The sequence below is a fragment of the Rousettus aegyptiacus genome, unplaced genomic scaffold (genome assembly GCF_014176215.1).
Source record: "Rousettus aegyptiacus isolate mRouAeg1 unplaced genomic scaffold, mRouAeg1.p scaffold_m13_p_12, whole genome shotgun sequence".
NCBI classification, from domain to species: Eukaryota; Metazoa; Chordata; class Mammalia; order Chiroptera; family Pteropodidae; genus Rousettus; species Rousettus aegyptiacus.
The window spans coordinates 27648202-27661897 of record NW_023416287.1 but is presented as its reverse complement, the minus strand read 5'-3'; the positions used below and the strand labels follow the sequence as shown (position 1 = coordinate 27661897).

Genomic DNA, 13696 nt, shown 5'->3' with positions numbered 1-13696 from the left:
TGTTGGCCATCTGTATGTTCTCTTTGGAGAAAGGCCTACTCAGGTCCTTTGCCCATTTTTTAATTGGATTGTTTGATTTTTTGGTGTTGAGTTGTATAAGTTCTTTTTAAATTTTGGATATTAACCCCTGATCAGATGCATCACTGGTAAATATCTTCTCCCATTTGGTATGCCTGATAAGACTCTTTTTCTTAACTAAGTTAATTAACATCCCTAAATCTTGACCTTATCTATAAATTATGACCAATCTGGTACCACCTATTTCTTAGGGCAGTTATGAGAGTCAAAGGAGCTACTATTTCCTTTGACTACTGCATGTCAGCTGTGTACCTAAAAATGTTTTAAAACAGAAAGGTGTTCCTCAAATGGAAGGTGTTGAAATTTATCTCTGGGCACTCTGTTCTCTTCCATTGAGTCGTGTGTGTGTGTGTGTGTATGTTTTTTCCAGTACCTTGCCATTTTGATTACTACAGCCTTGTAGTATAGTTAGATATCAGGTAGCATGATACTATAAACTTTGTTCTTTCTCAAGATTGCTGTAGGTATTTAAAGTCTTTTGTGGTTCCATATAAATTTTAGGATTATTTGTTTTAGTTCTGTGAAAATGTCATTGGTATTTTGATAGGGCTTGCACTAAATCTATAGATTGCTTTGGGTAGTATGGACATTTTAACATTGTTAATTCTTCCTATCCATGAGCATGGTACATATTTCCATTTATTTATATCTTCTTTGATTTCATTTTTCAATGTCTTATAATTTTCTGAGTATACTGCTTTTACCACCTTGGTTAATTTATTTCTGAGTATTTTAGTTTTTTTGATGTGATTGTAAATTGGATTATTTTCCTAATTTCTCTAATAGTTCATTATTGACGTTTAAAAATGTAACCAATTTCTGAACATTTATTTAGTGTTCCGCTACTTTACTGAATTCATTTATCAGTTTTTTGGTGGAATCTTTAGGGCTCTCTCTATATAGTATCTTGTCATTTGTCAATAATGACAGTTTTACTTCTTTTGCAATTTAGATACCTTTTATTTATTTTTCTTGTTTGACTTCTGTCACTAGGACTTCCAAAACTATTTTGAAAAGATGTGGTGAAAGTGTACATCCGTGTTTTGTTCCTGATCTTAAGGAAAACACGTTTAGTTTTTCACCACTGAGTATGTTAGCCATGAGTTTGTCATATCTGACCTTTATTGTGTTGAGGTATGTTCCTTCTATTCTCACTTTGCTGAAAGTTTTTATAATAAGTGGATGCTGGATTTTGTCAAATGTTTTTTTTCTGCATCTGTTGATATGATCATATGATGTTTATCCTTAATTTTGTTTATGTGGTGTATCATGGTAATTGATTTGTGGACATTAAACCAACCTTGTATTCCAGAAATAAATCTCACTTGATTGTGGTATATGACTTCTTAAATGTACTACTGAATTTGGTATGCTAATATTCTGTTGAGGATTTTTTCATCTATGTTCATCATGGATACTGGCCCATAATTTTCTTTTTTTGTAATGTCGTCTGGTTTTAGAATCAGGGCAATAATGATCTTGTAAAATGAGCTCAAGGGCCTTCCACCCTCTTCAGTTTTCTGGAATAGTTTGAGGAGGATAGGTGTTAATTCTTATTTGAATGTTAGGTAAAATTTACCTGTGAAGCTATCTGGTCCAGGACTTTTGTTTATTGGGAGTTTTTTGATTACTGATTCAATTTCATTAGTAGTAATCAATCTGTTCAGATTTTCGATTTTACTTGAGTCAATCTTGGAAGATTGCATGTTTCTATTCATTTCTTCCAGATTATTCAATTTTTGGCATACAATTGTTCATAGTATTTTCTAATAACCCTTCGTATTCCTGTAGTGTCAGTTGTCATTTTTCTTTCATTTCTGATTTTTATATTTTGGGGTTCTGTCTCTTTTTTCTTGATGATTTATCAATTTTGTTTACTTTACAAAGAATCAGCTCTTGATTTCATTGATCTTTTGTATTTTTTTTGAGACTTTATTTCGGCTCTGATCTTTTTCTATTTCCTTTTGGTGTGAGGTTAGATTGTTTATTTGAGATTTCTCTTATTTCTTGAGGTAGGGCTCTATTGCTAAGAAGTTCCCTTTTAAGACTGCTTTCACAGTGTCCCATAAATTTTGGGTCATTGTGATTTCATTTTCATGGTGTCAAGATATCTTTTGATTTTTTCCTTGATCTCATTGTTAACCTATTCACTGTATAATTGCATGTTATTTAGCCTCCATGTGTTTGTGTGTGTGTGTATGTGTGTGTGTTTTTCTTGTAATTAATTTATGGTTCCATATCATTGTGGTCAGAGAAGAGTCCTGATATGATTTCGATCTTCTTAAATTTATTGAGACTTGTTTTGTGGCCTAACATATCTTCTGTCTTGGAAAATATTCTATGTGAACTTGAAAAGAATGTATATTCTTCTGCTTTTGAGTGAAATACTCTAAAAGTTAAATTACATTCATCTAGTCTAAGGTGTCATTTAAGGCTTCTGTTTCCTTGTTGATTTTTTCTCTGGAAGATGTATCCATTGATGCCCATGGGGTGTTAAAGTTCTCTACTATGACAGTGTTACTGCCATTCTCTTCCTTTGTGTTTGTCAATATTTGATTTATATATTTAGGTGCTCCTATATTGGGTGCCTATATGTTTATAAGGAGTATATCCTCTTGTTAGACTGATCCCTTTATCATTATGAAATGTCTATCTCTGTCTCTTATTATAGGCTTTGCTTTAAAGTCTATTTTGTCTTAAATAAGTACTGCTACATCAGCTCTTTTTTTCCATTTCCATTTGCATTAAATATCTTTTTCCATCCCTTTACTTTCAGTCTTCATGTGTCTTTCAGTCTGAAGTGGGTCTCTTATGGGCAGCATATGTATGAGTCTTATTTTCTTCTCCATTCAGCTACCCTAAGTCTTTTGATTAGAGCATTTACTCTATTTACATTTAAAGTGGTTATTGATAGGTACATAGTTATTACCATTTTATTATTCATATTTATGCTACTCCCCACCCCTTTCTTATTAAAGAAGTCCTTTTAACATTTCTTGTAATACTGGTTTGGTGGTGATGAACGCCTTTGGCTTTTTCTTGTCTGGAAGCTCTTTATCTGTTCTTCGATTTTAAATAATAGACTTGCTGGTAGAGCAGTCTTGGTTGTAGGTCCTTACTTTTCATCACTTTGAATATTTTGTGCCAGTCCCTTCCAGCCTGCAAAGCTGTGTTGAGAAATCAGCTGGAAGTCTTATGAGAGCTCCCTTGTAGGTAACTAACTGTTTTTCCCTTGCTGCTTATAAGATTTTCTCTTTGTCTTTAACCTTTGACATTTTAATTATGATGTGTCTTGGTGTGAGCCTCTTTGGGTTTATCTGGTTTGGGACTCTGTGCTTCCTGAGGTTGTATGTCTATTTACTTCACCAGTTTAGGGAAGTCTTCAGTCATTATTTCTTCAAATAGGTTTTCGGTTCCTTGATCTTTCTCTTCTCTTTCTGGTACCCCTATGATGCAAACGTTGGTATGCCTGATGTTGTCTTAGAGGTCTCTTAAATGATCCTTATTTTTTTGATTCTTTTTTTTTTATTGCTGTTCTGATTGGGTGTTTTCTGTTACCTTTTCTTTTAAATTGCTGATTCGATCCTCTGCTTCAGTTAATCTATTGTTGATTCCTGCTACTGCATTCTTCATTTCAGTTACTGCTGACTAGTTTTGTTTTATATTTTCTATCTCCATTTTTATGTATCCTGTCTCTTCATCAAAGTTCTCACTAACATCACTGAGCACCCCTATAACCAAAGTTTTGAACTCTGCATCTAGTAGATTACTTGTCTCCATTTTGTTTAGTTCTTTTTCTGGAACTTTGTTCTGTTCTTTCATTTGGGACATGTTTGTTTGTCTCCTCATTTTGGTTGCCTCCCTGTATCTGTTTCGGGTAGGGCTGCTATTTCTCTCAGTCTTAAGTAGAGTAGCCTTATGTAGTAGGTGTCCTGTGGGGCCCAGTGGTGCAGTCTCTCTGGTCACCTGAGCTGGGTGCTTCAGGTATGTCCCCTGTATGGGTTGTATGTGTCCTCCTGTTGTAGTTGAGCCCTGGTTGCTGTTTAAATGTCAGTGGTGGGATTGACTCTCAGGTTGGCTGGCTGGAAGGATTGGCCCTGACAATAATATAAGAGCTGTTATGTGGGAGCTGATCCCATGAAGCAGGATTTAACCAGTGGGCTCTGGTGCCTGCTGAGACCATCCTTTGGATGTGCTGCTTGTGGTGCTAATAGGGTGGTGTGCTCTGTTATGGTAGACCTGTTATGCTGGCCTCTGGGTTTGTTGATTCTTGGGCCTCTTGGAAGGGGCTGCCTTGCAGGCCAAGTTCAGCTGCTGCCTGTGACCGGCCTGGGCCTACCTGGTAGGAGCTACAAAGTGATCTTAGGTTGGTTGCTGCCTGTGATAGATCTGAAGACAAGTCAGAGAGACTACACTGTTAACTGAGGTTGGCTGCCACCAGTACCAGACCTGGGGCAGCTCAGCAAAATGTCCAGGGTACCCTAAGGCCTGCTGCCACCTGCTAGCTGTCCATAAGGCTCAGCTGCTGAAAGAGCCTGCAGTGCTGCATGAGTTAGGTGAAGTGGGGTTTCAAGGAGTTGCCATAGTGACGTGAATGGTTATCACCAGGTTAATGCAGAGTCAAATATGGCACCAGAGCTGAACCTAGGGCCACTTAGTAAAATACCCAGAGTACACTGAGGCCAGCCACCAACTACCTAGATCCTGTGGACCCCTGAGAGTTGTCCACAAAAAGACTGTTGCATGGGCTGGGGCTGGTTATCTGCCACTGAATGTGCCTCCTGCAGTGCACAGCCTGGGGCTGGCTGACCATGGTCAAAAATGCCTCCTATGGTTCATGACTTAGGTAGGGCTGGGTCCCAGGGAGTCATCAGGGTGGATAGAGGAGATTTCACTATGCCAATGCAGATTCAGATTTGACCACATGTGGGGAGGACTCAACATATGAAAGATGGCAGTTGTCCACAGGATGCATGGGAGGAGGGCTCAACATAAGGACAATGGGGGCTGTCCCTCTAGCCCGTGTCCTGAAGCCACACAACTCAGTCTCTGTGTGTGTGTTTCTGGTGCCTTCCAAGTTGTCCTCCTTTGGCTGGAGCCCTGGGTGAGTGCCTGGGAGTGGAGGAGTCTGTGCACGGGCCCTTGAAGAGGATGCGTGGGTTTCCATCAGTCTTCCATCTCACTAGGATGGACAGAATCCCCAGTTTTTTTCACAGCCAGATGTTGCGGGGACTCCTTTTCCCAGTACCAGTGCTCCAGGCCGGAGAGCCTGGTATGGAGCTGAAACTCCTCACTCCTCCAGTCAGACCTCTGTGGCCAAGACAGCCCTCCCGATTTTTAACTGTCACATGTGGGGGTGGGAAAAGTTAGTGTCTCTGCCCCTCCTACCAGCTACCATATGGTTTTTTAAGTATCCTTAGCTATAGAGCTTCTGTTGAGCTAGTCTTCAGATGATTCTCCAGGTTGACCGCTCTATAATTGAATTGTAATATTAATGTGGTCATGAGAGGAGGCAAGCACAGTGTTTACCTACCCTACCATCTCGACTGGACCAAGCTAAAAAGGACAAATTCTAGTCCCATTAAACAAAATAGAATACAGTTGACCCTTGGACAACATGGGGGTTAAGGGTACTGACCCCCTGAATAGTTGAAAATCTGTGTATACCTTTTGACTCCCCCAAAACTTAACTATCAATAGCCTACTGTTGACCTGAAGTCTTGCTTATAACATAAACAGTTGATTAACACATATTTTGCATGCTATATGTATTACATACTGTATTCTTCCAATAAAGTAGGCTAGACAAAAGAAAATGTTATTAAGAAAATCATAGAGAAGAGAAAATGCATTTACAGTATTATACGTATTTACTGGAAAAACCCCCACATATAAGTGGACACATGTAGCTCAAACCTATGTTACTTAAGGGTCGGCTGAACTTTAAAATGGATGGGTATAGAACATTAACCTACAGGAAATGTAACATGATATACCTTATTTAGTTGTCTCCAGTGAGAATTGGAAACTATGGCAAAAATACTTCATGCTCTTATGGCTGTATCTATCACTCCAAAATAAGATTGGAAATTTGGGGATGTAACCAGTTAATTTGTGTGGTTAGCATTTTAAAAGTTTTTGTTTGATTTATTTGTATAATGCTTCTATTTTCTACTCTTTTGTGTGTGTATCAATAGACTCTAACTGTGGCATATAGAAGCAAGTAAGCTGCAACAAAGCTGTAATAAAAAGATGTAATCGACAGAAATGCTCTTCTGCCCGGAGAAAAGTCCAGCTCATTATTTCCAGTATTTTAAACGCAATATTCAATTTGATGATGTGGGGAGAGACCAAAATAAACTGATCCTTCTTTGCTGTTTATTGATCAGGCTTGTTTTTCTAAAACTCACAGAAGTCTCAATAATGCAAAGTAGGATCTCTGCTTTTATCCATGGAGTGATCAGACCAGTCACTCTAGGAGCTTCACTGGTTGGTTTTTATCTCCTTCTGTGTCTTCTTTTCCTAAGAGACTCCAGATCATTTCTCAAGGGCTAGTTGTAGCCCTACCATTCTGTGAAACCTCCATGACCATGCCGTAAGTGGCAGAGCTCCTTTGGCATGGTTAACCTTTTTCCTGACACTTTTCCATATATATCATAGGCTACTTGTAATATGACCTAGTTTATTATGTGAGTGTTCATATCTTGACAATACTTGTAAGTTCTTTGATGGCAGAGGCCATTTCTTATAGTTCACCTTGCTCACTTCAATTATATGATACTGTATACATAAAAGCTCAATGTTATATAAGTTGATGTCACTTACTATCTTGGCTCACACACATGTGCAAAATTAGTGTTTCTAAAAAATTAGTATTTCATTTTGGAGATGGCTCTCCTACCTGTCGTGGGACAATTTCAGCTGCTGGGTTTGCTGCTCGTGGGCACTGATCAGGAGCTTTTTCAGCAGCTCGCACTGCTGGCTGAGGTGCAGGTCCCGGATTTCTTGCTCCTCAGCACTGTGAGTGTTGATCATTTCTGACCACTCCTTGGTGTGTTGTGCCACGATCTCTTTGACCTACATAGGAAAAAGGGAATAATGCCGCCTGTAATTCTCATATTTTAGGTATGAACTGAAACATAATATTATTCATGTGTTTTAGACCCTCCCACCAATTTACTTGGTGAATCAGTGGATATTTAGGACTTGCAAAAAAATATTTGCTAATCAATAGGATTGGGGAGTCATGGTTTATTAAAATAAATCAATCACTTTGGCTGTAAATCACTTTGGCTCCAAGAGCTGTTATTTCACTGCCTAACTTGTCCACACTATAGTTGGAGACTTGGGCTTCTTTACCGATTTCATCCGAATTCTCTTCATCACTTCATGCTTTTCCAGATTCATTTCCGCTATGCCACAAGTATGAATAGAGAAGTGGGTTCTCTCATTCCTGGATCAACCCTAATAAGCACTGGGGTAAAATGTCTTCCCTTCCCTGTATCCATGCTCTTTGGAATTTGGTTCTGCAGCTCTTCTCCTTAAGAGCTATCATCTATTTCTCTACCTCCTTGAATTTGGTTGATTTAGTGATTTGCTTTAGCTATGAGACAGTAGCAAATGTGATGCAAGCAGAGGCTTGGAAAGTGTTTGTTCTTTTGCTATATCTGGAACCCTGAGGCTACCCTGTGTCCAAGCCTGGACTAGCCTGCTGGAGGATGAGAGGTCATGTAGAAAAAAGCAACCAGCAGCCAGCTAAACAGCAGATATCTGAGGCTACTGAGTGAGGCTATCAATCCCAGCTCACTGTAGACACCTCAGTGAGTCTAGCCAAAATCAATAGAGGAAACACCCAGTTGAATACAACTCAAATTCCTGACCCACTGAATTATGAGCTAATAAATAGTAATCATCTTAAGCCACTACATTTTGTCATGGCTTATTATGCAGCATATGCTAACTGATACAGTGCCCAGGTTTCAACTTTCCTATTTATGCAAAGCATCTAAAAATCATAGCATATTGCACAGGCGTTAATTCTTAAACATTCTAGTTAAGAAGAGAGAAAAAGAAAAGGGGAACAACTTAAAGACACATGGCTTACTGCTTCTATAGACTTCAAGGCAGAATGGACACAAAATACTGAATGCCAAGGAAAACTTCAGCTTGACTTGGGTGGCTGGTCCATATATTCAGCAGAGTCACTGGACTGGATGACAGAACTACATGTAGACATATGGAGGCTGGCTAGTTTGACAAAGAGCTATAGTTGGGAGGTTTCTTAAAGAGTTTTTTTTTTTTTTTTTTAAAAAACTATTAATGCTGAAAGAATTATTTATGTTCTTGATTGGAAATAAGCATCCGCTTCTCCAAATGCCCACAAACTTAATTGAGGTCTCCCAAACTCATATATTCTTGTGTCTTTGGGGAAATACAAGTAATTAGGCTCTTCTCCTAGAATATCAACTCTTGACTTTTTCTTATCGCAAACTTCTGCAGCAAAGTTAGGATGGAGTATCAAAGAGTTATTTAACCCCTTAGTTGGGTGGTTTTCTGTCATGTTTAGTGTGACTTCTATAGGGAAGCACATTCTGTATTTTATACAGTGTTTCTTTTTAGTGTATTCATTTATTGTGTCCTTGATGTCTCTGAGGCAGACAACACATTATTAGCATATTTCTACATTACTGTTATCATAATTCTATAGACAAAGAAAAAATGTTCCATGAAATGGCTCTTCTCACAGCTAGTGAGTCTGGGGCCTGGAGCCCTCTGCTTCTCAGACTAACTCCAGGCTAATATTATTTCCGATTTATACTACGTACCAGTTTGAAAAAATACAAGGTATCTTCTGCAAAGCTGCTGTAAAAATAGTCATTTTTCTTACCTTAGATTTGTGATCTGATGTCAGTGTCTGAATTTTAATTTCTGTTTCTTTTTTCATCTCAAGACAATTACTTCCCCTGAAAATGAAAAATCGCAAAAACGTGCCAGATATTAGATATCTTCCCATTCCCGTGGGCCTTTGCTACAAAGCTTTCTGATAAAAAACAATTTGTTCATCAGACATAGGATGTCGTGGCTCATTGGACAACATCAGTTTTCCTAGTAATAGATGCATACCTCACAAAATTCTGTATCGTAATTACTCAATTCAACTACTACACAAAGATCTAACAATTATTTCATTGTTAAGGGTCTGTTGTCAGAGTTTCCATTTTGGTTTCTGCTTTTCTTCAAGCTATTTTTCATTTATTCAATAAAATATTATTTGGGATAAAATCTGGAAATTAGGTCCTCAGTCTTGAAGTGAATTTTTAATTCTTCCATTTTGGTTGTAACGCCAGATTTTTGTCTTTGACACATGCCAGTAAGGGAGAAAATAACATTTCTTGGCATCGAAGGGTAATTTGTGCTTCTTATTCTATTGTGAGTAGGACGTATATACTAGGAAATTGCCCAGAAACTATTACTGCTTATTTCAGTGATTATTTTTCCTTTTAGAATATCCATATCATTGCTGAAACCAGAACAAATTCTGAATTTCTATATTTAACACATATGCTGATTTTTATGGACTAAGTCAGAATGCTTCATTGTATTATTTATTGAGTTTCTCTGAAAGCAGCATTATTCTAAAAAATGCTAGGTTTCTCATCAAATCTATTAGTTATCAATGGCTGGCAATGAGTATGTTTCCCCTCTTGTCTGTTATTCAATGAGCTTGCAGCATTATAGAAACATTCCCCTGGCTTAATTCTAGACAAAATCTTTCACAGTAAATGCAATGATAGGTTTTATTCAACAGTCTTATTTGTTGGCATAAGCTAAGAATTCTTAAAATATTAAAAATCAAGATTGCATTGTTTTTCTCAAGTGCTTCAATCTCATTTATTTTCTGGTTATACAAAATGATTCCTATAATTTTGAATTTTCCCAACTTTAGCTTGCCTTTCCATCTCCCCCCATTCACCTTGAAGATATCTGAGTGGAAAATACATAAGAGACAGTTATTCTGCCATTAACAAACAGCTGTAGAACTTGAATAAAACTCCTCTTTTCTACTTCAGTTGAATGAGTTTCTTATTTTCCAGGATAACTTTTAATGAGAAAAACAGAGTTCTTCCTTGGCCTAAGATCTTCCAGGCAGCTGAACTGTGGGAAAAGACAAAACATAAAAAGGCAAAAAGCCCCCGGAAGGAAATAAACAGTATTACCCCTTTTTCTTCATTGCCTTCTCTAGAGTTTTCTCATGAGTCGACTTCTCCTTGTCATATTGTGCCACAATTTTGTCAACTTGTGTGCAATGTAACTTCTGCATGGTACTGTGCTCCTGAACAAGAAGAATTTGCAGTTATGAGCTGCACACTTAACGTGGCTGATAAACTACACCCTATGTGAGGCTGGCATAATTTTCACCAGCTATCCCAGAGTGTTGGTTTAGAAATCAAAGAGTGACTGTCTGAGAACTGGAAGGACTTCCAAGCTCCCACCCAACATAAGAGTCTCTTGTTTCTCCCAAGACGAAAGTCTTTGCCCTCAGCCTAATGAACACACCCACCTCAAATGACAGCCCTGCCCACCACTGGGCAGCATGAAATTACCAAAGTCCTTTCTTCTACACAAATAAAACTCCAGAAAATTTCCACCCATTTATCTTTGTTCTGTCCGAGACACTTAGTCTACTGTTCCTTCCACATACTGGTCCTCAAATACCCAAGTTCAGCTGCCACATTTTCTTTTTCATTTTTTTTTATAAAAATGATTAATTATTAAGGGATAGTTGACATACAATATTATATTAATTTCAGATATAAAACAGTTATTTAACATTTATAGATATTATGATGTGATCACCACCATAAGTCTAGTAACCATCTTTTACCATACAAAGTTATTACGATATTACTGAGTATTTTGGCTGCCATATTTCTCCTCTTTTACGTGCTAAACATAACTATTCATCATGTGACATGGCTTCTAAACACCTGGAACATTTTGGAGGATCTTGAATGTCATCATTACACAATGAGAATTGCCAATGTGGTTGTCACTATTGGCTGATTTCAAATCCCTGTCACTTGATATTTTCACTGGCTTCCTTATCTAGATGCATTCATGAGGATGACAGAGTGTTCATGAGCTCTGGTCTTCAGATTTATAGAGATCTCAACTATTTCCCATCTGCGTCAATCACTGAAATCGGGGCTGCAATGCTTTGAAAGTAAGTATTTCTCCTATAAAAATTCATTCCTCCTGGCAATTTGTTCACCGCCAGTGACTTATCTGAAATCAGATTTCCTTAGGTGCTCAGCTCCCTAAACATCAAGTAAGTCAGTATAATCACTAATATTCATCTCTAAATGAAACTTGATGATATATCCTAGTCTTACTCTTGAGAAACTTAGAGAAATGAAATAGTCCTTAAGACTGGAATGGACAGATGTTCAGGTTATATAACCACTCTCACAGTCATATTTTTTTGCTTTTTTTTTTTTTTAAAGCAAATTACTTTTTAAAAAATAAATAATTTTTAATGACTTTAATAAATTAAAAAATTAATTTCCTTTCTAAGGTAGGGTCGACTTTAAGCAGACTTAATTCATGAATGTCTTTAAAAGATTTCCTAAAATATCAAAAAGGAAGGGATTTTTAACTTTACCAAGACTTCCTTAATTTCCCAGCACTGTTAGTAAATTAACACAAGACTTGATCTACAATTTACTTATACTTATATTCTTCAGAAATTCTTTGGTGCACAAGGTCCCAGCATTCTTGTTCAGTAGATAAATGCCTTTGGGAGTCATAGAGAGAATGGTGCTCGGTGGGAAGGTTCTCAGAACAGGAACTGACAGTGGAAACAGTCAGGGTGGGTGTTCAAAGGAGGTGTTATCTTGCTGTGGATATGGGGTCAGGGAATTATATGTGTCTTGCTTAATTTGTGACTGGAACACCTTGTACATCTAGCCATGTGTATACTGTTCTGTTATAAACACATTTCAGTCAGAGTATCTGCACTCTGGCCTTGGGTTAAATGCATGGGTTTTTCGGTCTCAAATTTTGAGACAAGTCACTTACCTCTCAGTCTGTTCTATAACTGGAATAGTGATACCTACTTTGCAGGGTTGTTATGATTAAAAGTATGTATAAAATGAATTATATTACAAATGCCTGTTATACCTTATTTAAAATAGTGACATACAAACTTATTTACATTATTCAATATCCATGATAATATTCAGAGAGAGATCTGGGATAAGGGACAGCAACCAGAATAATTAAATCAATAAATTTTTCCTCCAAGCTTAATCTACTGCCCCAGGGACTAGATGGACATGACATATCCTTATTTGGATTTTAAGACTCTTGCATTGTCATGGATAAAAAAGCCTTGCTAAATGCCCCACTACTAGTCTACCTTTCAAGATTTAAAAGTCATCTTGCCTGCCTAGCACATCTATTAATTTTCCTGGGCAAAAAAATAAGGGACACTATTTAAGTCTAGATTAAAACATTAGAGGTGCGACATTCCTATGTCTCTTGCAAATAACATTGAGAAGAGGGTAAAGATTGTTTCTTTCAATATTATAGTACATCAGGAAATAGAGAGACTTTGAGGCTTGGAAGTAACCTGACACAGACTATGTCTTAAGGAAATATTCTGGTGAACCAATTTAACCATTTAGATATGAAGAATGAGCTGTTTGTAACATAGAGGTACTCGTGATGGACTCAAGTCTATAAGATAGGCTCTACAAGGGCAGGACAACTCTTCTTTCTTTGGGGCACAAAGTTTGGTAGAAACATATGTCCAATAAATATTTGTTTTATGAGTAAAAAACTAGCATGGTAAAGTAGTAAGAAGCCTTGGATTCCGGTCACAGCTCAGCCAATAATTAGCCAAATGGCCTTGTAAAACATTATATATATATTTCCAGGCCTCAATATTTTTTTTTTTACTAGAAAACTGGACAAGATTTATTTGCCCAACCTAATTTATGGTTTGGTTATGACCTGTAAAGTGATCTAATATATGTAGAAATAATTTGAAAGATTAGAAGCATATTGAATTAAAATGATTACAGTTTATACAATTAACAAGAAAGTTGGTGTTGGAAAACTATCTCTGTGTTTCATTCTGTGCTCAAAACTCTATCCCTGTGTGGTAGGCAATGATTACTGAAGTGTTCTGGAATAATCTGGTTCTCAGACCCCCTTTCTCCTTTAACAAAGGATTGAATTACTGATCATCATGTGACAAGGGTCAAGCCTCATGTGTAAAACAAAAGAGCCAGAAAGTGATCTTTAAGCCCATTTTAACTTAAAAAAAAAAAAAAAAGTCTATCACTGATTTCATTCTTTTGGCCCTTAACTAAGTCATGAGACACTGTACAAGAGATTTACATTTTTCACTCATTTAGGTCAAGAGCACTAAAATTAAAAATGTTAAGAGTCAATCATTTTTTTAGATTTACAGTTTTATTATAGTAACAAATAGTTGTTTAAAGATCAATCTCAATTGAGCCATTTTGGGGGAATAAATTTTTAACTTTGAATAAAATTTGTATATATATATTTTTTTATAGAAGTTAAGCGTAAATTCAACTTCCTTTGGGAA

The 13696-nt window shown here is 37.0% G+C and overlaps 1 protein-coding gene across 6 annotated transcripts in view; it reads right to left on the bottom strand.

Moving 5' to 3' along the window:
* The window catches only part of PLCB4 (phospholipase C beta 4), a 370645-nt gene that overhangs the window by 14036 nt on the left and 342913 nt on the right, over window positions 1-13696 (bottom strand). For all 6 annotated transcript variants that reach the window (XM_016126462.2, XM_016118339.2, XM_016134383.2 and 3 more), the window contains 3 exons: window positions 10296-10411; window positions 8966-9041; window positions 6980-7155 (listed from right to left, as the gene is read on the bottom strand). In XM_016126462.2, the coding sequence (XP_015981948.1) occupies window positions 6980-7155; window positions 8966-9041; window positions 10296-10411 (368 nt within the window). The remainder of the gene's footprint in view (window positions 1-6979; window positions 7156-8965; window positions 9042-10295; window positions 10412-13696) is intronic.